At 37.9% G+C, this 24,225-nt stretch overlaps 1 protein-coding gene across 1 annotated transcript in view; it reads left to right on the top strand.

The window, feature by feature from the left end:
* The window catches only part of CDKAL1 (CDKAL1 threonylcarbamoyladenosine tRNA methylthiotransferase), a 379,155-nt gene that overhangs the window by 147,012 nt on the left and 207,918 nt on the right, over window positions 1-24,225 (top strand). The window contains exon 9 of the mRNA XM_082282699.1: window positions 21,792-21,895. Coding sequence (XP_082138825.1) covers window positions 21,792-21,895 — 104 coding nt within the window. The remainder of the gene's footprint in view (window positions 1-21,791; window positions 21,896-24,225) is intronic.

Genomic DNA, 24,225 nt, shown 5'->3' with positions numbered 1-24,225 from the left:
AAAAAAGGAATATAAAATTATATGTAGTGGTCTGCTACAAAAAGTGCTACAAAATCTCTAGGTGCTGCATGGTAGCAATTTCACTGAAAACTTGGGAAAAATTGTATTGTTTATCATAAAGAGGTGATGTATCAATGTGGCTTGCATTCTGATATTACCAGCTGTTGTGCTTGTAGTCATTTCTGTTCTCTCTGTGTGTGTGTCTTGTTTCTGTGCCCCCTTGCTGAGAATGTCCCTGCTCACCTGTGCTTCCTCATGCACAAAAGTGGTGTGCTTTACGAGGTAGTTTCCTTGAGCAGCTTATGCAGACAGGTCATTTAAGAAAGCAGGAAAGAAAGTAAGTGGATTGGGTCAGGAAAGGACCATTTCCTCCCTCTTGAGCACCTTGATTTCTGTTTTCTGCAGCTCATTTTGTGGGGTGGACTTGCACCTCCTTCAGTGCTGAAACCTCCGTCTGCTGGTGCAACTTGCAGGGGTTAATTGCTTGTGGAAACCAACAGCTGAGAGCAGAAGGAGGAGGTACCCCTTTCTCTCTCTTGGTGGAGGTAGTTGTAGTCCATTTCATTCCACAGAAGTATCAGGCCTAGTCAGCTCTGTGTGACTGTCTGGACTTTAGTATGATAAATTCCCTTCTGCTGCTGGGAAGGTAGAAGCTGTTGATATCTTCACTTTCTCCTCCTGTCGCCCATGGTATTTCTGCCATTTGTGTTGTTGATCTGTATTATACAAAACTGCTTTGATGAATAGTGAATATGATGTAGATGTTTTGCAGATCCCTCTAGAGTAAATGTCTGCTACCATGCTAACCTGAAAGGAAGATGGTCTTGAACTCAAGATGATCCCTCACAGAAAGAAATATGTTTATACAAAAAAAGTGTATTGCATACCTGTATTAAATATATAATTAGGATAGAAACTTTTCACTAAGTATTTGCCTGTAAGAAACAATTTTTTCTCTTATGCTTTAAGACTTGTTTTTCAGCTTTGTACATACCTTCGTGATTTCTGCCACCATTACTCTCTTTACAATTCAACTTCTTTTTCATTTTTAGAGTCTTCACTGCTTGAACTCACTTCTTTGAATTTCAGTTCTATCCCTGGGACTTCAAGTACAGAACTTGTGAAATCCCTTAGCTATAGGATCTGAATTTCTCTGATGTCATGCTGTCTTTTTCAATGACAAAGTAATCCTGAACTGGGCTTCTTTACTTTCCCTGTACCAATTAGAGCATGAGCCTCTGCCAAGAGTAATTTTGAGAGAAAAAAAATTACAGAGTTCAAAGAGTCTTTAAAGGACTTTTCTCATTAGTACATCAAATACCTGCAGCTGTGACATCATTTGTGGTATGGCTTGAAAACTTGTATTCCTTTCTCAGATTGTATTTCTCGTTGCTGTTATTTAATGCTGTTAGAATGGCTCTAGGAGAAGCACGTGTTCAATGAACAGCAGGCATCTTGTCCTATTCCAAGAAATGCTTGGCCAGTCCTTCATTAAGTTTGCTGACACATGACACCTAAGAATTATTCCTGTAAATATTTGTTTCTTTGACTTTATTCTGCTATTCAGAATGCCATACACTGGAAATTTCATACTATATTCTAATACTGCCAGTTGTAACGTAACACATATTTTTAATTTCCCTGTTGTTATGATGATGGCTTTTGTGCCTGTTGCTTCAATGGTGCTATTTGATTATGTCAGAGTAAACTGACACCTAAATCTGCATTGTCCACTTGGCTCTTCTCATAATTCTGTCATCTGCAGTTCTCATTCAGTGAGGTTTTTCAGTGGAGTCAGATGGTACAAGTTGGTAAAGTTCTTTGCCATAGGCAAAAATCATTATGGCACATTGTTTGTGCACACTGAGCACTACTGGCCTGGAAATCTTGCTGTGCAGTTTTTGTGTTCATGCTACTTTGTGAGCTCTCAATTTTTGAGAAATGCTGTTTAAGTACATGTAAATTCTACAGCTTTTTTTTCTGGGTCGTGAAAACTTCCTCTTTCAAGTCTGCTGAATTACTTCTGCATCATGTTAGAAGAAAATAGTTTGGTTTGATTGTTTCCGTTTTTGCACATTTGCCTCCCTTAGGTTACTTCCTTCCAGCTTCACAAATTTGAACTTTGTTTGCATAGTGGCACCATAAGTTTAAAATTTGCATCCGACCTTCTCCTTATACATTTTGATACAATTCCTTTTGCTCTTGTACATCTCATCTTGAGAAAATTTGCTATTTCACAGTTCATTTACAAGACTTAGTAAGACTCATAAAACTTGCCAGAAATCACTGTGCAATTCTCTAAACTCTAGTATACCACACAACTTGCAAGTCAGTGAGAAAAACAGCAGTAATCACATGCTCCAACTGCGTCATCTCGTTAAAACTTTGGGCAGCTCCAGGCATACTTGTGCTCCTCCGTCACTAGGTGGCTTCCCACACTGCGCAGTTCTGTGACTCTCTTAACCCAAGAGGAAGATCACCAGAATTTAACACAATCGCCAGTTTTCAACTTAAACTACTTGGGGGAAAGGCTAAGAGTGGGGGGGAACCAAGCTTGATTTTGCTTTGTGTAGCTGTGATATGTAGTTTCCTGCACTTCAGCTCATTCCTTTCAATGCCACCTTCCTGATTCTTTTGAAGGCTGATTCAGAAGATGAGACAGCTTTAACATCCTGGAACCTGATTACAGGTTAGCACAGAGTACCGTAAGGCGACTTCCTGCCTCCTCTTTGGCAAGTGCTTACTTGCAGAAGTGGTTTTGGATCACACAACAAGCAGCTTTTTGTAGTCTGTCTGAGAAGAGATGGTTTTGAAGTTGTTTGCAATTTCATATAGCCGTAATTCTGACATCAGTATGCTCTCTGAGGTTGGAGATAAATTCCCCCCTGTTGAGCAGAGCATTCATCTGCGTCCCTTCTCTTAACGCCCACATATGTATTTCCTAAGGGAAATCTGGACAAAATACTGAGAAACATTTTATTCATTTCCCAGATTACAGTAAAGACTGAGAAATAAGCTCATGTGTCAAACTTACAATTGATATTGTGTTGCCTTTAGTTGCAACTTTTCACATAAAAACCCCCAAACTAGAAAAACAAGACAAGCTCTAGAGAATCCATTGTTTTTCAAACATAATGTGTCACTGAATGTTGGTATGAGAAATGCCTGGGCTTTTATGTACTCATAGTTTTGGGTGGTTTAGTGGCCTGTTTAAAGTATTATACAACCTAAGTGTTTAAAGCTAAGTGCCCATGCCTTTACTGCTCATCAGCAGAATCAGGTAACTTTCAGTTGCTTAATAATAAGACCAACTTATTTTGCTGGCATCAGTATGACTTCTTAAATGCCACCAAAAATGAAAACATCTTGTCAAAGGGTCTGACTGAAGTGTCTCTTGTGCCCTTTCAGGTCAAGGTGGAATTTTTTTTTGGATACCAGACTGGGAAATGTGTTAAGGGAGGTGTAAAAATAAGAATCAGATTTGGGAAATGTCTTGTGTTTGAATTTGTTCTTAGACTTGACCTAGAGAGAATTTTAATGGAAAAAGAGTTTTCCATGAACAAGATGTATGGGCTTAAAAAAAAAATATATATATTTTGCATTACCTATCAAGTACACAAAGGCATGTGTTTATGATAATCTCATTGACATGTATGAATCTGTAAGATTTGAAAAATAGGGAGGAATAGGGCATTTAAACTGTGATCATCAGTATGGAACATAAGAGCAAAATCACTGAAGAAAAGGTACTTTTAAAAAAATCCAAGCAAATAATAAATGAAAAGTTAAATATTAAGGTTGTGCTTTGAAGATAATAGGTGGCATAAAGTCCAATGTATTATGTTCCAAGATTATTCATATTATTTCAAATGTTTTTATGGGATAGTATCTTTCTTTATATGGCTTATTTATATGGGGGAAAAAACCAAACAACACTTTAATTCTGATATTTGTGCTGAAGTTCAAATAAGCTGTGACTTTTTAACCTGTTAGCATACAAGACCCTTACTTTTTAGATAATTTACATAATCTCTGTTATTTCTTTATCTGTTAATGTTATTGAAGAGTCTCAAAGTTTGCGTATTTTCTGTATTATTATTCTTGACTGTCATTCTTGAAAAAGATCAAATTCCTGATTGCAAAAACAAGTTACACTGAATTGAGTAATAGTTTTATTTGTGCTTCAGATACTAAAAAAAAGTAAGATGCTTAGATCAGATGTCTGTGTTCCTCCTCCTTTTGGTTGTACTAGGAGATGCATGTTAGAAGAGTTAGTGTTTACACCAAGAATAAATAAGTTTAAAAGAGGCACTTGAAGGGTCCCCTATCCCCTGTGCAATTTAGGCAATACATGGTAAATTTTTGTGGATACACAAAAACTTTTTCCAACAGGGAGTCTTAACAAAAACCTGTTAAAATATTTGCTTTTAATTGTCTTTTGACTAGTTGTTTTAGTTTTTCTTTCCACTGTACCAAATAAATCGTATCTAATAAAGCATGTGTTTTTTTACTAACTATCTGCTAGTACAAATGAGATTGAATTCCTGAGTTTCAGGTCCCTTCAGGATCATGTATGTCTGGGAATGTTGCTGCTTTAGAAACTGAGAGTACTCAGCAGATCACAAAAAATTCTGAGGTGTTTCTGGACTCCTTTGCTGCAGAGCTCTGTGCAGCAGTACTCCACTAAATGGGAAGACTTGCAAAGTTAGGGCACACAAAAGGTAATTACTTTCTCTGTCAACTGGATACCAATTATGGGAGGGTATGGAAAACCATGTCTGTTTTGGGTTTTTACCTGGAAGATGTTTGGGTTTTTTCAAGTAGAGAAATACAAACATGGAAGTGAAGATTTGCGATGGGTCTGGAGTTGGTTCCACTCCAACTATTAATAGTTGTGTTTGGGATTAACTGAACTGGATAATTCCCTGACTAGAGAAGATCTTTCACATGTTCCTTCTCTATTTACAGAGATCACCCATTAGTTCCCTTGTTGAAGTTGTCATCCTTGTTTTCCTTAAGACCAGGCTCAATTGAGAGGAAGAAAAAAAGGTGGTAAAATAAGATCTTAGATCCATATTTAGACTGTAACAAAAGGTAGTTGTATAACTTCTTTCAGCGTGCTAGTTCTGCTGAGGAATGTGGAGTGAGACTTGTACAAGTGTTCTGTATTGCCTTCTGCTCTGATGTATAGCAGGATGTACAGAAGGCTTCAGTCAAATGCTCACCAACTACTGTGTCTAGAAAATTAAGGTCAGATGTTTCTCTCTATCCCTGTGAAGTGTATTGGTAGATAAAACTCCCCAAAGTAAAAGTTTACATCAGTATGTCAGGTGTTCGATGGAACTCCTGACTCGCGTTTGCATAAACCATCTTTCCGAACATGAAAAGTCCATATGGAATGAGCCTAAATTTGACAGTTATAGTCAGCAGTGTAGCATTAAGTAATGCATATCATCATGTGAAGGAGACAGGTCTTTAGACCACTGTATCTGTTCTTTTTCCTCTGGTTTATTTACATCTTCAGGGACTCATCTTGTCCTGTATAGTAAGAATGTGAATCCAAAAGAAATAGTCCTGGCGTGATGAAAGTGGAACTTCGTGTGTGATTCTCGTTAACGTCCTTTCTTGCAGACACAACTGCAAGTCTGAAAGCTGGTGCTTTCCTGTTTGCATATCATTCCCAAGGAGTCAAGAAACCAGACTGCCTGTTGGTGGGATTGTGTTAGTGTTACTTAAAACAAGGCTTTAATCCTTACAAATGGAGTTCAGTTGTCTGACTTATTTGAGGCAGAGAGAAATTTTCTCTGATGTTGCCTTATTTGGTTTTGATTTCAGGATAAAGAATGGTTGCTCTTGGAGGGGTGGTGGTAAATGAAAATTCAGTTTTTTAATTTTCTACCTCTTTTGATGATTAATTGTAATGATTTATTCATCTTTTCAGAATTACTGTTGGTTGCCCATTTTTAGGAAGATTCTTAGTCTCTACATCAGGAGTGGCTGGGGACTCTTAAGTCTTTACTCTGTATCTTGAATACACTAAATGAAAGTGGAGAAAGAAGCCTAAAAGAATGTGTTGTGCTACTAAGAATGTGGTTAACAGCTTTGCTCCTGAAACTTAATATCACCACTGACACCATGATATATGTTTAGGTAAAACACAAAACTAACTGTGAGGTTAGGCCTAAAATACGAAACTCTGTGCCATACATCTCCTTACCTTCAGTTCAGAATGGGCAAACCACATTTTTAAGTTTTGTTTTCACAAAAAAAAGTGCATGATAAACATGAGCCAGCAAAGGCAGCCGACAGCCTCCTGGGCTTCACTCCGCAGAGCGTTTTCAGAGGGTGGGAGGAGATGATCCTTCTGCTCTGCCCAGCCCTGGTGGGACACACCTGGAGTACTGGGTCAAGGTCGGGGCTCTCTGATACGAGAGAGATAGAGAGACACACCGGAGCAGGCTCAGTGAAAGGGCTGTGAAGGTGATGTTTTCAGTGTGTGCATGTGTGTGCCTAATGAGGACAAGGCCAGGCTGCTCTTAGTAGTCTCCAGGGACAGACCAAGAAGTAGTGGGCACAAGCTGAAATACAAGAAATTTTATCTAAATGTAAGAAAAATCTTCTTTTACTGTGGAGGTGATTGAATGCTGGCAGAGGTTGCCCAGAGCTTGTGGAGTGTCCATCTTTAGTGGTAGTCAAAAGCCATCTGGACCTGCTCTAGTTGCTCCTGCTTGGAGCAGTGAGGGCTTGCACTAGATGATCTCCAGAGGTCCCTTCCTACCTCAACCACTCTGTGATTCTGTGATATCTTAAATAAATATAAACAGCAACAGAAAAACTCACAAGGATTTAGATACAAACACTGTGGATAATAATGGACTTGCTTGATGCTGGTGGAGACCCTTACTCCAGAGGTAAATGTTGTGGTTTCACACTTCAGAAAGTAATACCCTAAAGTAAGGATTTCTTGTCCCATGCAGAATGTGTCCTCATTTCCTGACTTAAAAGAATTTCCTGTGCAATCCTGTAGGCCTGGTCAGCCTCAGGAAAGAGGAACTCTTTATTTCCAAATTCCTTGCCTGCTAGGCAGAGTGAAATATTCCCACTGGAAATATATACCCCAAGCTTCTGTCTCTGTAACTTAACATGTTGAATTTCATCAGCTCAATTTACAAGAAGAGCTCAATGCTTTTTAAAGAAAAAAAAATTTTTTCTGACTTTGTCCTTCAAAACATGTTTTTATTTTTCTATGTAGAATTTTGGTTTTAGGGTTTATTTTCAACACACTGGATGAGATAGAAGGTTTTAGCTTTTCCTTTTTTTAGGAGTTTTGTTGATGTCTGTGTGGACTTTGTGAAAAGGAGCTATTAAAAAAAAGGTCAAGTACAAAATTGTCACTCATCACATGCTTATCTAGCTTATTTTTAAACTAATACACAAGTGTCTAAGTATCACATGGTCTTTCTTGCATTGCAAACTGGTGCCAGTCCTGGTGTCTTTTTTGTTTTTAAGAGATAAATGTCTAGTGGCTTTTGTTTTCAGGGACTATGTTTGTGAGTCACGTATGTCTTATAATGTTGCTTTGCTTCTGAAGTTCAGTCGTTTTGCAGAAGGTAGAATAGAGTCTCCACATTTTAACTTGGTATTAGGCTGAAAACTGCAGCTGGGGAATGTTTACTGAAGGGTTTGTTTAGTCATTCACATTCCTCTGTTCTAACAGTTTGGTTTAGATCATTTGTTAAAGAGCTTAAAGAAGAACTCCCTTTACTATTGGTGCAGACCTTTTCTTTTCTGCAAGTTAGGGGTTTTGGTTGATTTTTTAAAATTTAGTTTTCCTTCCCAAAACTATCTATCAGTTACTTTTTAAAATTGCAAGTATGGGTAAAATAGTATAGTGATGTATAATTAGTCAAATACATATTTGACATACATTGAACTTCTGTCTTTTGCTTTAGGTATATTATAATTCTTCAGTAAAATAGAGTTTAATAACTTTTGAGATACTGTTTTTAATTTACCATTAAAGGACAATTTTCTGCAACAGAGAGAAAATATTAGTAGAGGTTAAACTATTTATGTAAGTATCAACATCTTTAGGAAAGCTCAGCTTGTGTGTTCACCAAGCACACTATAAGCATGTAAATAACCTTTGATTCCAACTAAAGGGTTAAAAGTGATGTCTTCTCTAGGCTTGGCCATTTTGCTTGAACAGAAGGAGTAAGATAAGGTTGTGCTTGTTGGCTTGTGTCTGCAGTTCGTAGGTTTGCAAGGGCATCTTGCTGTATCTGCAGCTGGTCTCAGAAGTGTTTCTAGATGTGTAAAACCCTAATCCAGCAATTTTTTTGTGGAAACAGGCAACATACTCCAAGTTTTGAGATATGTGTATGTGAAATCACCAAACCAGCTTGATTGTTATAGGTTCCTTTCTCCTGTAAATGTTTCATGTACACACTCTGTATACAACCCCTGCCTCTGTGCTGAAAGTCAAGCTGCTGCAGACACTTTATAACCAGCTAATACATAACACAGGCATTCTTTGTTGTTCAGACAGCTGCTGAACTTACTGCAGAGACTATAGTGGGAATTTTCATCATTAAACTTGAATTAGGGCCTTCCTATACTGCTGGTTCATTCCAGCAGCTTATGTGTTTTGAGTGTTGTTTCCTTCAGTGGAAGTGAGGAGGCACAGTTTGTAGGGTTAAAGTTAAGTCTAGGAGTGAAGTAATTTCTCTTAATAGAAAAAGTCAGTTAAACAAAACAGAAAGTTACAATTACAGAATGGTTTGAGTTGGAAGGGACCTTAAGGACTGCCTCCTTCCAACCTTGCTGCCATCCTCAGGGACACCTTCCATTAGACCAGGTTGCTCAAAGGCCCATCCAACCTGGCCTTGAACACCCCAGGGTATGGGGCATCCAGAACTTCCTGGGCAGCTTGTTCCAGTGCACCACCACCCTCACAGTAAAGAATTTCATGCTCGTATCTAACCTAAAACCCACTTTCTTTCAGTTTGATTTATGCATATTCTTTTAAATGGCATTTACTGTTAGTTAGGTCTCAAAGGTAATATTGCTCTACCTATATCCACTTAAAATTCTGGTCTCTGCTGTCATCCTACTCTTCTTTCTTAGGAGTTTAGGATTTATGATATGTCTTATGTCTATGTGGAACATTTTATGAATGTTGTTGAATATTGCATGCTGAATTATTATGCAAACAATATGTGGAGAAAAGTAAAGTTCCCTTTTGAAGTGAAATTATGAGAGTAATACTATAAATACTTAGTAAATACAGTGGCTTTTTTATTCTAGTCTAGAGGAGCTGAATGGCTTTATTTTCCAAAGGGATGAATGCTCCTCTGTGAAGCAAAACTATCTCCATCAAGTCTTGTGAGACTGGAAAGTTTGATTCTATAGTTTGCATAAACTGCCTTAGACATGAGCACCCACAACATCTTACTGCACATCTGCTCATTGGGGGGCTTTTCTTTGTTGTTTATACAATATATTCAGGTCTATCCCCCTGCCCCCCATCCTTTTCTTTTACATGTGATAAAGTTGTGTTTGCAGAAGAAAGTTTAGGATTTTAGTATTAATTCAAGTTAAGTGAATTCAGAAGTTTAAATATGGCCATATGTAACTCATAACAAAACTGATAAATTTAACCTTTTGTTTTGTTTTTTGGTAAGACTTTTTTACATTTTGGGTTGATTTGAACATTTCAAAGGAATATGGAGAAGCACAAATATACTTCTCCATTCAGGGAACTAAATTATGGGCACATTTCTGCTCACACTCATACGTGTGGACACACATAAACCTGGAGCAGAGAAAGTCCTTGGTCTCTGGAAAGGAGTAGTGTTCTTGTTAGGTTCCAGGGCCTTAAAGAGATGAGATCAGCTGTGGTGCAGCTTGTTCCAGTACTTGACTGCTGTCATTGTAAAATACTTTCTTCGGTCTAATGGTGTTTTCCTGTTTTACAACTTGTGTCCATTATTTCTCATCCTGAGTCCTTGAACCTCCAACAACAGCCTGGCTGTGCCTTCATTGTATGCTCCCATCAACTGTTTGTAGACAGCGGTAAGAGCTTCTTATCCCAACAAGGAACAAGCCAGTTTTCTTCACGAGGTTCCTGTTAGCCTGTTTCTCCAGGCTGTTAATGTCCCTCTGAATAGGAAACCTGCCTTCCAGCATGTGAAGTGTTCCCCCCCCACCTCCACCTTTGGATTTGTTGCAAATATGTAACATCCCTTCACTTATGTTGCTAATAAAGTTGCAAAAATGGAGTGTCCCCAGCATCAGTCAGTCCCTGAAGAACACCAGTAGTAACCAGCCACCAGTTAGTCTTTGCCACTGCTCACCATATCCCAGCAGTCCATCCCATTTTTAACCCACCTTGTTGAACACTTATTCAATCCATATCACAGAAGTTTGACTTTACATATTCTAGAGGAGCCTTGCAAGTCAAAAATAATAAAAAAAATCAAGACATATGACATCCCCAGTCTTCCCCATCCCACAGGGTCAGTCGCCTCTGTAGAATGCAAGGTCAGTTCATGTCCTCCTTCAGACATGAACTCCTTCAGCCTCTCAAGGAAAATGTCAATTTAACCCATGTCTATAAAAGCACATAAACATCTTGTAGTATGATGTCATCAACCATATTTGTGAAAGCATTCCTGCAGGTAAGTAACTGGCTTGTGTTCCTTGGTACATCGGCTTGTTGGGTCTGTTCAACAGCCCACAGGCACATCATGCAAAACCCCCCATCATCCAAAAGGCTGGGCCTTTTTAAGAACTTTGTTGAAGCTGAAAAAGTAGTTCAGGTCAGCCATTTCAAAGATAATGTTCTAGCCAGATGGAGATGTGGAAATACGCAAAAAGCTTTCGTTTGAGTATCGACTAAGGCCTGTAAACAACTGAATTGCTGAGCTACTTTGTGTTTTGTCTGTCCATTCCTTTTCATTGTGAAGTCTTGCTTTGGATGACTAGAGCTGCCTCTTGTGTATTTTCCAGCCTGTAATGTCTAGAAGGCTGTTTAGATCCTGAATCCCCAAGAGGTTCTGTGGCCTGTTTTTAATGCTCTGATTTATGCATTAAGTGCTTAGTCATAGCCTTTCAGATTTTCTTTTAAAGGACTGACCATAACTATCTGAGTTGCAATGGAGGTGACAAGGCAAAAAAAAATATCATCATCTTAAGTCTAAAGCTAGTTGTCCATTTTAGTGCTTTACCAAAAAAAAAAAAAAAGCTGGAAAATTATGGTTTCTGTCAGAGCTGGCAGCAGTTGAACTGGAAAAGTTTCAGGCTCACCACAGACTTGAGTAGTTAAAGAGGAAATCAAAGCATACAAACACTGGCCAACTAGCTTGGAAGGATGTCAGACCATTCCAGTCACTGGGACACGAGCACACTGCAGGAGAGTTACAAGCATAGAGGTCACCAAATGCAAGACAAGAGGAAAAAGTTAAGAAGATGGCAGGAGAACAAAAATCTGTAAAGTAGAATAAAAGATCTGAGGAATCATTAGAACAGGAGTATTTTAGAAAAGTAAAGGAGATGGAGAAGTTGATGATCATTAGTAATGAAAAACTACTGTTTCCTGTTTTTCTGCACTGTTGTTAGTTTTAAATTCTGCAAAACATAGTTAAATACATTCACTGACATAATGAATAACATAATCAATAATCAAATACATTAAAAACAATAACATTACAAAATAATGGAAATAAAATATTTCATAACTGTCTGTTTTCCTATTTATTCAATAGTGAGTACCTTAATTTGCATTTCCTCTAAGAGGAGCATGCGCAGTAAGGAAGTTATGTCCATGGTCTGACTGACTCAGCTCTATAACTGTGCAAAAAGGGGATCAATTTGCTTTTGAAAATCCATTTGGAGACTCTTAAAGGCAAACATAAGGGCCCTGGTTTAAATTTCTATTTTTAAAAGAAATCAGTCCATGGGTCTTATGAGAATAACTGTTTAAATCAGTCCATTAAATTGCTTGGAAAATCTGAGGGGTAGGATTGGGCAATTAGTGTTGAAATGCGTGGTCTTCTTTTCGTATTACATTGCCAAAGTAATACATAGGGAAGAGTATATATTTGAAACATGTATGTATCTACTGCTGACAACCAACTTTATTTTCCAGCAAGACTAACAACTTTATTGCAAGAGAGAAATGACATTTAGGAGCAACAGCATAGTATTAATTGCAGATAATGCTGAAATCCTTGTCCGCATTGCAGCTTCTAACATTCCTACTGCTACCACAACCAGTAGGACATTTTGGGGCAGAAAGCTTTGTGTTGATGCAATCACTGGGAAGGGATTCTTTCTAGATTATAAGTGGTGAGTTTGTTTTTATTATACAGTTATTTCCATTATTTTACCCAGACAATTCAGATCCACTTTCCCACAGACATTTTACAAATGCTTTTTTGGAAATTGGTCTGATGGCAATCTTAGATAAAGTCTAAATTAAGCCTGGAAGTTTTAGTGCTGCTGAAATGTAACATTTTTTCTCCCCCCCAGGATGTTTTGACCAGTACAAAAACAATACCTTTTATCCCAAGAATCTGTGTGGTACCTGCTGTATGTTACAGAATTAACTGCAGCCTAATGTTTCCTGAGAGATTTCACCACTCTAAAAGGGTCTGTCCCAAAAGCCATTCAGGAAGTAAAAACAATAGCTCTTATCACAGGCAGTGGTCTACTTTTCAACCATGTTTTCTGTGGGGCTGATTCAGGAGCTGCTAATGTTGTGAAGATATATGGTAAATGAAGGGGATTGCTTATAGAAGGACACTTGACTCCCTTCACCCTTTTTCCAGTCATGCAGATCTGCTGAGATGCTTCATTCCTGAAACACAACCTTAAATGTGCTCATTACACACACCTGTACCCCTAAAAATCACAATTTTAATCTATAGTATTTCATTAAAAATGTTGAAAGCTCAATTTTTAAAAGCTTTTGAAATTGTTCATGCCTCACCCAGTTACGTTTTGGAGCACATTCTGTGTCAGTTTTGCTAAGTCATCCGCCCCGCAGTAGAAAATACTTCAAATACAGCTGTACTATTTGTTGCTTTAAATACTAAGGCAGTTGTCAAGTCACAGCCCTCTGAAACTTTGTAAATTAAAGCAAGTCTCCAAGAATCCTGTCCTCAGAGGTTGTTTTCCAATCACTGCTGTTCATTAGGAGGGATCTGAGAGCAACAGTTCCTTATGCATGCTGATGAAGTGATGTTGGGCTGTTCTGCCACTGCGTCTCTGGGATTAGCTGTGAACAGATTTCTAAGAATTTTCTTTTATCTGAGATTTTTCTGCCATAGCTCTTCATTTCTCCCCCCTTCATTACTACTATTTGACTGAGACCAGGAGTCATCATCTTCTAAATATTGTTGCTGTTTATGAAGTGCTGAAAGAATTGATGACTTGTATTTACAATGCCATGGCATTTACTGCTCCATGCAACCACAGAACCTAATTTATCTACCTGTGCTATTTTGGCTGAGTTGCTTTCTTGATATTAATGCCTGTCATGATCTGCCCCCAAATCAGAGTTCTACGTAGCCAAGCAGCTCTTTGGAAATACTTCTAAAATAAGTTATGTCTCTGTGAATCACAGGGCTGTAGTTTGAATTGTAGAGAAAAAAACCATTGCAGTTTCCAGTAAGCATCAAGCACTATTTTGGATCAGGATGGGGAGCACAGATACACGTACCTTAGCAATGGGACGTTTTATCTTGTAATATCAATTTAGAATGCCTTAATACATTATTCACTTGCAAAACTGTGTGGCCAGAATAAATAATCAAGAAGTTCTTTAGACAAACACTGAAAAGTGCCATTGATGCACTTGATGTTAAATCATTGGCCTTGAAGTGAGCAAGGTGAATGTAGATGATATAACTACATGGCTGTGACCTTTGAATCACCTGCACTTGACTGTAGGAATTCAGTTTCAGAAAATGCAAATATTTAAAGTATGAAATTAAATCATATTATGGTTTATCAAACCAATGGAGGTGCCTTCTCTCCAAATTCCTTTTGATTAGCAACTAGTGAGACATTACCAAATAAAACATTGGCTTCAAAGCCAGTAAGAATTTTAGAAAAACAAAATTGTAATGCACTTTCTTGCCATTTTGCTGCGCGTGGCATGAGTAGCAGAATTAAAACCAGCATCCCATGGTTGCATCCTACTTTGAGAAAAATGTGTGCAGTCCCATGTGCTGTAAAGCATTGCTTGAAGGGTCATACTATTTTCTGCTAAAACTCTTTCAAAAGACCTTTTAGGCTGGCATTGCATTTTCAGAGAATTTTTATCGCAGCATATCTCTAAAATACTTGGCTACAAAGATAAGTTCAGACAAGTCCTGTTCTTATCATATCGAAAATGTAACCTCGAGTGCATGTGTGTACCTGTGGCGGGTGTCCGAGCTCAGTCTGAACAAGCTGGGATACCAGAAACAGTATTTCTGTAATAATACAGCCTTTAAGAGAAATAGCTTGCCACAGTTTCAAAAGTATTTTAAATCCCAAATATTTTTAAAGTGAAAACAACCTCCCATGCCCCAAATATTGGTCAGGAAATTATATTCCCTGTCATTGTGGGTTGAAAAGCTTTACTGTAAAATGTGCAAACTTCAAGCAAAAGAACTGTTCCCTGAAAACAAGTCAGGCCTATTAGGCATGCCCTTTTTTGTTCTTAAATTTGCCTGTGAACTACTTTTTTCTCCCCCCCCTCAATCCATTACAGTAATGCTTGATGGAATTTAGGTATTTTGGACAAAGTACAAAGTAGACTTCATAGAGTAGAATGCTAAGAAGTATTATTGGCATTTAATTCTATAAATATAGTATGATATTTAACTGTAAGTACCGTATAGGTGGTGTCGTTAGGTTTTCAAAACTTAGTATTCTAAGCAGAAAAATGCTTGTAGAATTCTACCAGCTCCTGTTTAGTAGCTTATGACCAGTATCCATCTCCTTTTCACCTGCTGGGAGTATGTATTTTGGGTATTTCTTTTGCTCAGTCAAGCTTACAAAGGGAGTTTTCTCTTTATTCACACTACAAAGCATTTTTCTCAAAATTACATTTGATAGAAACTCTGAAAGTATCTTATAAAAGCATAACTCTCTTCTCTAAGCTGTATTTTGAAGCAAGCAAATTATGTTTCCCTTTCAGGAAAACCACAGTTTCAATACAAAATATTCTTGGCCTGGAGCTATTGAGGCCACCTGAGGAAGTTTGATGGTAGATGCAGAGAGATGGTGTGGGAGATAGTGATGAGCAATCTTTCCATGTTTGTACTGATGTAATGTTCCACTGGTGCCCGGGGCACTGAAATACTGGCAGAAATTTATTTATTAATTTTTTTTAATAGGGCAAACTTCATAAAATCTTGAATATGTATAGCTAGTCAGATCTCATAAGGCCAAATATTAGTATTTAGGCTGAATTGTGATTAATGATTTTATGCAAATTTCCAATTTGGTAGACCACGTTGGGAACAAACAGGAGTTTACTGGATTATTCCAGATTATTCAGGGAACACTTCCCCAAGACTAACCACCTGCAGAGCAGCAGAGATCTTCTATCACATGACACTGTTGCAGCCTTCAGCTCTCCCATCTTGCTCACAGATGTATGGTCTTGATCAGTCACATTCAATTTGAGTGACACGCGCACTAATGGCTCATCACAGTCTGTAATTGAGCTGTTTTCTGATCCTTCAATGAAAGGTATTTTATACTTTTCATATCTGAGGGTGGAATCTTGTCTTCACTAAACCTAGTGGCATAAATCCCGTTAAGAGGAACCAGGATTTTGTTCCTCATGTCTGTTCTCATGCTCATCTGCTGATGAAGTCCACTGATTAGTCCCTCTGAAGGAAAGTCTTTATTTGTCTGCTGTGTCATAAGCATTCTTACTCATAATTAGTTCCGTCTGTAAGGGGTAGCCTTTCATGTTAAGTATGTGTTTTATGAGGAGTATTACTGGTTTGAAAAGGAAGAGTCTGGTTAATATAATGCACAACATGAGCACATACTAGCTAAACATTGTGAAGACCACTGTTACCTATGTCTACAAGAAAATTTTAGGCACTTTACCAAAATGTTGATGATACTCAATATCATACTCATTTGGTAGTATGTTTGAAAAATTTTTTAATTAGCCACATGGTAGTAATTTATCTCTGTATAATATTTTATTTTGCTGTGAATATTTCTGTGTATTGGGCACACAGCTGATTGAAGGTTAATAATTCAAAGCAAAAGGTTAATAATTCAAAGTACTTAAATCATGTTGGACATGTTGGACAACCAGGACTCAGTGGTTTTTGTTCTGGAATCACTGTAAAATTTATCCAAAACATATTGGCAATTACAAACACAATGATCATTAATTACTGTTTTCTACAAAAGTCTGTGATTTCTTTGAGCAAAAAAAGCTTTGACCTATATTAATGCAAACTAACATTGACAAACCAGCTATAAATGCTTGAAGAAGGCTCCCAGTTTAACGCAAAGCAAATACTCCTTCGCAACTACTGGCCTGTTGGCTGTTCAGTCCTATGTATTGGAGCTACAGCTGCAGTAAAGGCTGGATTTTAAGGAGATACTGGTTTAGGTGATCCACTTGGTGGTGGAGGCCACTTAGTAAGAGGCAGTGCTCAGATTCTGAGAGTTCCCAAAAGTCTTTTTCCACTTGATTGTCTGTGGTCTGAGTATGTGGCAGCGTGGACATATGAGTAATTTGTTATGCTGGAAACTTGGGAGTGGAGGCTGGCGTACTAGGGAAGAAACCACTACAGATCCTTGATTATACTTATGGTTAGGTTTAAATTTCTATTTTCAAGAACTGTTAATTCTTTTATCTGTGAAAAGTGGTTAGTTCAGCATTTTTACAAGTAGTTTAAATCTGCATCCTTTCGTTGGTCAACTGTAGCCCAGAAGATTATTTCCTTTCTGTCTTGGTATTAACAAATATGGTACAAATAGGATATAGAAGTTTTGTGTCTTCTGGTTTCCTTCCCAAAATTGATGCTTTTTTATGTTACATCTAAGTCTATCCTTCTGGTTTTGTTACATAATCTCTTTAAGTACTGAAAAAGGGAAAAACTAAATTATTTAGACATGCCCAGTACTTCTTTTTTATAGTAGGAATAAGTTAATTACCACAGCAAAACTTGGAAAAAGTCTTCCTCCAAGTTCCAACTTTCAGCTCCTACCCCAAAATAAATCAACAAATCCCCTGAAGTTGTACTTAAAGACCATAGTAATAAATGTCTTGAAAACAATACCACATAATACTGTGAATATTTGGAAAATAATATAATATTGTGAAAGTATTGAAAAATATTATAATATTACTGTGAATATCTGGAAAATATCTTCCCCTTTTTTATTGGTGCTTCTTTCTCTGCATTTCCATGCTCTCTTTCTGACAGAGTTTACTGAAGTACCGTAGAAGAGCTGCTGTTACTGCATTTTTTCAGGTAGCGCAGTCTTGTAGGGCAGGAGCTTTGATTGAAGATGTGAAAATTATGCTCAAGGTTTGGAGATTAATAATTTCAGTATTTGGCACTGTTTCATAGTACTTGCCACTTTTAGTGTTTGCTATTCTTGCTGTAAAGTTTTTCTAATACTTCAACCCAAATACAGAGCAAAATACATAGTACAGGATGTATATGAATTATGCATAAATTATAAGGAGACGAGAGAAAGAGGTAACATGGTGTATTTTATAGATGTACTATACATGATAAGGGAACAGAAAAATTCTATGTAGGTAGTATAAATAATCCTTTTTACTGTACATCAATACCAGTTTAGATTTTGGATCTATTTAGATCTATTACACAGGAGGAAGTTTAGAAGTTTGTTTTAAGTAACGTGCTAGTATTACAGTTTTTATCAATCTTAGGATGAATTGGCACACCTGAAGGTCTACAAAAAGCATTGTTTTCATTCAAGGTTACAGTTCAAGGCAACAAAAAATCTGTGATAAAGTTCTTGTTGAAAGTCTTACACCAAACTTGTAGTAAGCCAGAATTTGCAAATTTTCTTGTGGTTTCTTGCGGGTTTTTTTCCCCCAAAATCCAAGCTTATATTTGAGTTCAATAAATTTACTTTATCCCAAGAGAAAAATTTTGATGTGTCCCTTTGTTACTGGTGGCTGACAGAATTCTCTTCTGCGGGTGAAAGAGCCAGTCTTAAAGTAACCCAGTGTTCAAGGCGTAGGATTGTTGCAGTAAAATCTCTTCTTGATGACCTGAGAAGTTTGACAAAATAGTTGGAAATTCTATTTTCTTGGAGAAAACAAAGGTTAGTATAGGACAAAGGTTAGTACATAATATCACAGCTTTTGTGTTTTGGTTCCAAAAGGGCAGACATATTCACTCTGAAAGTGATTTTATGTTTCCTTGACTGATCCGTAATGCTTTTTTTTTTTTTTTTTTTTGTTTAGCTGTGTGGAAAAAGGCTGGTTTAGCTGAATGAATGATGTGGAGGGAGAGGAGTGTGACAGCTGGATGTCTGGATGGGAGCCTGCTTAGAAATGAAGTGTTGGGTTGAATGGAGAGTTGTGCTTTAAAAACAAACTAACAAAAAAGAAAATCAAGAAAAGAATAAAAAGGAGGGAGACATACTTTGCGTAAGGGCAGCACGGAAAAAAAGATGTACCCATGGGCTTTGAGAGAAGGTCATTCATGGCAAACTTTAGATGACAGTGACCTAGAAGAAAAACATTTTAATTTGCTACATAGGCTACACAAAGTATAAACCAATTATCTGCTTACACTTTCTTGATATCAAGTGCTACCTTTTACACGTGCTTCAGATCCTGTGCAACAAAAGGCTTTTGATTTTTAGAAGAAAGGTGAGATACATCTGATGAATAAGTTGTGTCTGGGTGGCAATGAATCACTTATTTGGTACAGGGTGTAAAGATTCAGGTTTAGGGATTTTTTCTATTTTTAACAGCCAATTGGATATTTTACTGGCAACCTTTTTCATATACAGTTTTAGTTAATAGAACAGTCTGATTGCTGCTGTTAAGCAACATATTTTAGTTTTCTGATCTGAGGTGTATGCTAAGATCTGATGTTTTGGTCTTGATGCCTGGGGTGGCCACCTAAAAACAGAGACTAGACAAGAATAAGGGTAGGTATTTATTTGAAGGGCCTTCAAGGTACACCCTGGGGAGTTATAAGGCTACACCTAAGATGGACGCCAAGTCATGAGTTCTTCACACTTCCGTAAGTTTGGTTCATTTGCATATCAGGGTTAATTCTCCAATTAAAACTTCAGTTAATGATGTAATTTCACCAAGTTTACCCCCCTTCTTAAGATGTTAGTTTACACATTTTGGGCCTAGGACAATCTGGGTGTCCTTGGAGAGCAGGCCTGGAGAGGCTTTGTTATGTCTACCTAGCATGAGAGAGCAGTAGTCAACAGGCTACAAGAAACTTCAGCGTTACACACTAGGCAGTACAGAATTTGAAAAATACAAAAGTTAAAACCTAAGGCATCAGTCTGACAGGCACAGCAAATAAGATGCATATCCAGTCTAGCAGAGAGAGTCACAAACTATCTAGAAGTTAAGATTCCGTTGAATGGAGAAGTCTCAGGGCTGAGGGGATGTGCAGTGGCAGGAGGGCACCTGAGCAAATGTTCTGGGCTGTGTTCTGCCCCTCCTGAACTCCCACTTATGCAAATGAAGCAGAACTAACATGGGAGGGGAGTCTGTGAAGGAAAACCTTTAGAGTTTGCAAAGCAGTAATCACCTAGTCATGGAAATGCCAGACACAGTAACAGAAAACAAGATATATCCAAGTAGTAAACACAGGCTTGTAGCTGGTGACTTCATCAGAACCCACCCAGTGCTGTCTTTGCTTTTCAGTACTGTTTTGAAAGTTCTGTGGCATTAGTTCCAGCTATGCTGTAGTTGCAATGCTCGCCTTTTCTGGCACCTAAATGTTTTCACATCCTGTTTCATACCTTTATTGATGGTCTGGATGGGGATCGAGTGCATCCTCAGAAAGTCTGCAGATGACACTAAGTTGGACTGGGGTGTAGATCTGCTGGAGGGTAGGAAGGGTCTGCAGAGGGAGCTGAACAGGCTGGATTGATGGGTCAAGGCCAACAGTATGAATTTCAAAAAGGCCAAATGCTGGGTCCTGCACTTGGATCACAACAACTCCTGGCAGCACTACAGGCTGGGGGAAGAGTGGGCAGAACACTGTCTGGTGGAAAAGCACCTGGGGATGCTGGTTGACAGTGGCTGAACAAGAGCCAGCGTGTGCCCAGGTGGCACACGCTGGCCTGGATGGCATCCTGGCCTGGATCAGCAATAGTGTGGCAGCAGGGTAAGGGCAGTGATTGTCCCCCTGTATTCAGCACTGGTGGGGATTCACCTTGAATCCTGTGTTCAGCTGTGGGCCTCTCACTTCAAGAAGGATATTGAGGTTCTGGAGCATGTCCAGAGAAGGGCAATGGAACTGGGGAAGGGTCTGGAGCACAAGTCTGATGAGAAGCAGCTGAGGGAGCTGGGGGGGTTTAGCCTGGAGTAAAGGAGGCTCAGGGGGGACCTTGTCATGCTGTACCACTGCCTGAAAGGAGGGTGGTGGCAAGGTGGGAGTCTCTTCTGCCAGGCAACCAGTGACAGGTAAAGAGGAAATGGCCTCAAGCTGTGCCAGGGGAGGTTTAAGTTGGACATCAGGAAAATCTTCTTCACTGAAAAGGCAACCAGGCATTGAAACAGGCTGTCCTGGGAAGTGGTAAAGTCACAATTCTTGGAAGTGTTCACGAAATGACTGAACAGGGCACTTAGCGCTGTGGTTTATTTGATGCAGTGGTGATTGGTCAAACGTTGGACTTGATGATCTTGGACGTCTTTTCCAGCCTTAAAAATTCTGTGACTTTTTTGAAGTTGTGGCCTTTTTGTTGTGAAAATGGACAGAATTTATGGTATTCTAGCTAGCATGAACAATAGAAATATTTATAATGATTTTTATGGGGTCTGTGGGATTTTTAGAGCTTACGTTTAAATGCTTTATCCTATAAAAAGCTGGAGCTTAAAGAAGGGGAGAAAGGAAAAAAAGCACAGCACGCTTACAATGAGAGGTAGTTTTTGTTTGTTTTGTCTCTCCATCCTTGTACTCTCAATTAGTCTGCCTTTAGTATACTGGCAGATAAATTAAAAGCAATCACATTATTCCTTCATTTTCTTGTAGGAGTTTTCATTAGTTCCCCAGTCTTTTGTGCCAAACTGTCTTTCTGGTTGGTGATTCTGTCTTCATTATGTTATTTGTTCTATTTATTCAAGCCAAAGGGAAGTTGGAAAAATTAACTGAAATGTCTTTTCATGTATACACACTTTTAAAAATCTACTTTCAGCCTCTCAGGACTTTTTTCCTGTATTTTCTTGTTCAGATTGGATTTTTTATGTAATAGAGGGATCTGAAACCTGGGGATTCATCTTTAGTAATGAACAGTGATTAACCCTACTATACCTTTCTAAAAAATATTTAAATTCCCACTGTTGGGTTTTGTATGTGGTTCCCACTGATTGTTTTTCAACCTTTCATACAGATGCAAAAGATACTCTAACAAGTTAGGCTAGCAAAATGTTTTTCAAACTATTCCATTGATTTAAAAACAGAATACTACTATTTTCTGGTCACAGATATAAAAACTCATCTTTCCAGACATACTTAATAAATGTAACTGTGCATATAAAGACTGTCCTGGCTAGTTACTGAGCATTTTCATTTTCTGAACAGGTGTCTCAATGCATGTACCTACTGTAAAACTAAGCATGCCAGAGGAGATCTAGCAAGTTATCCAATTGAAGAACTGGTGGACAGAGCCAAACAGTCTTTTCAAGGTAAGGAGTTTCATCCCTACGATAAAAGTGAGCCCCTGAAGTGTATCTGGGCTTACCTTCACACATAATGATTGGGATGCAATGTAGCTCTTATGTTATTAATAGTCATAGCTGTGTCTCGTGGTGCCTTTGTGGTAGAAAGCTATGCTTTTGTTACGGTGTGCACCACTATTTGCAAAATGGAGTATTTTATTTTGATTTTAGGATTGTTCAAATGAAGTTCTATGCATACATTTTTTTGAGATGATGTGGAAATGGGAAAATTCGGTCATTTTACTCTATCTCTGGTTTCTTAGAGTAACAGAAACCTTTTTTCATTCAACTATGAAATAAATTTCATGAGCCTCGCAAGGATTCTTAAAATCCTGTTTAGGGATACATTGCTTTTTCTGGTAATGAATTTACTGGAGAAGTTCTGGGATATTTCTGAGAGCCAAACAAAGCTTATCAGTTTTACATTCAATGGGGTATTTGTAAAATCACATGGATTCCATCAAATATTAAGTTTTTCCTGCGGTACACTCTCTGTGCCAGTATCTGCCTAAAACTTTTTATATCTGGTAGTTACGACAGCTTTATTGTATCTTAGTATTTATTCTATATATCTAAATTTCACCTGTGTTTCAAAAATACAGATTTCCAAATTATGCCAGTATTCATTGTGAAGGCACAGATGGTATTTGTTCTGTTTGTGTGCCATTTTGAAGGATTAAAATGTACATTAAAAATAGTTGGGTACTTCTGGTGCAGCAGCTCCTTCCATCTTTGTATGGAACACTCTGAATCAAAAGTAAAGCAATAAATGCAACATTTGATGTCACATCCTCTGTAGATGTACAGACAACACATCCATTGGGCTTCACTTATGGCTCCGAGAGTTGCAAGAAGTCTCCAATGATTAAAAGTGTTTTTAAATCTATCCTTATTTAGGGGTCCATAATGAACCTTATTTAGGCCAGTGATGAACTTTTGTCTATTCCTATCAGTAGTACGCAAGGAAGAGTCCTTTTCCTAATCAAAGCCTATGTTCACAAATTCTAAGTTCTACATTATGCACACAGAAAGGTCTTGCTTAAGGTTACAAATGCCCTCTTCTTTCACTTTTTTAAAAGCCAAGCACCTCTCTTTTCTTCTGTGAAGCTCATCTGTGATTGCCACTAAATTTTTCCTATTGCTTAGGTTTGTAGAATTCATGCTCTTGTTGCTGTGAATTGGATTGTCTGTTAGGATTGTCTGACAGGAATCCTGTAGTGCGGGATTTCTTGGTTTAGTAGGATGAGTTTCTAAAATCTGTATATATGTTATGAAATGATCAGCAACTGAAATAGAGGATGCATAAATACATTTGTTGTTTTGGTGGAGAAGCAGTTCAGGAAGCATATTTCAGAAAGTTAGAAGTTTTCAGTTATGTAAGACAGATGATTTTGAAATTGGCAAGTAGTTACTGAGCAGGAGAGAAGCTGCCATTTATAAGTGGCATAAGAATTGTTACTCAGCACTACATAGCTGTTCTAAAGAAACTTTGGACTATACTTCAAGGAACTATGACAAAGGTAAGATGGGTAATAAGTCAGGATTAGGACCTTGCTTAACTTAACTGTCTAAATTTTATTTAGATTTATGGGATGCGTGGAAAGAAAAAAAAATCCAGACTTGTCTGTCCTGTTATAATTGTACTTATATATCATCAATTCCATCTTATATTAGCATAAAGATGTATTTACTTGGCATAACAAGAAATAAAACTTGAGTTTTGTTTGTCTTTGCAGACAAAGAATGTGAAATTTTGGAAAGTATTTTGAACTTAAGTATAGTACATTTGGATTGAAAAATCAGTAATTCAATTCATCTGTTGTACTGTGGCCTTTATTATAAATATTGACTCTTTCAAAATAATTTGATTTCTAATGGAAAAAGTTGCCCTTAAGCTATTGTTTTGAAATTTCTTGAAGAAATGCTATGACGTTTCTCACAGCAGGCATCTCCAGGGAGTTCTATTCTTGTTTGGCCTTACACTACTACCTCTGTTAGAGGGCATAATGAAAGAAGCAAGTATTTATTCAGTTGTAAAATGGCTTTGCCTCCAGCTTTCACATACTTAGAAATGGATGAAATAGTCAGATACTTAGTTTGCAGTGCATGGAGAATTTATTACTGCCAGCTTGCTGCAGCTGTGGGCTGCAGAAACTTCATCAATCCAGTGAAAGATTTCAGCAATTCAAAGCCATTATTCAATTTCTTGCTGAGTTACTGAGCCACAATCTCTTCAACAATCACTTCTGTTTTCACAGAAGATGTATTGCTGAAGCTCTAGTTAAAAACACGAGAGG

Source organism: Coloeus monedula (genome assembly GCF_965178545.1).
Source record: "Coloeus monedula genome assembly, chromosome: 1".
NCBI classification, from domain to species: Eukaryota; Metazoa; Chordata; class Aves; order Passeriformes; family Corvidae; genus Coloeus; species Coloeus monedula.
Note: the sequence above shows the minus strand (reverse complement) of the source record. Positions and strands in the feature narration are given on the sequence as shown.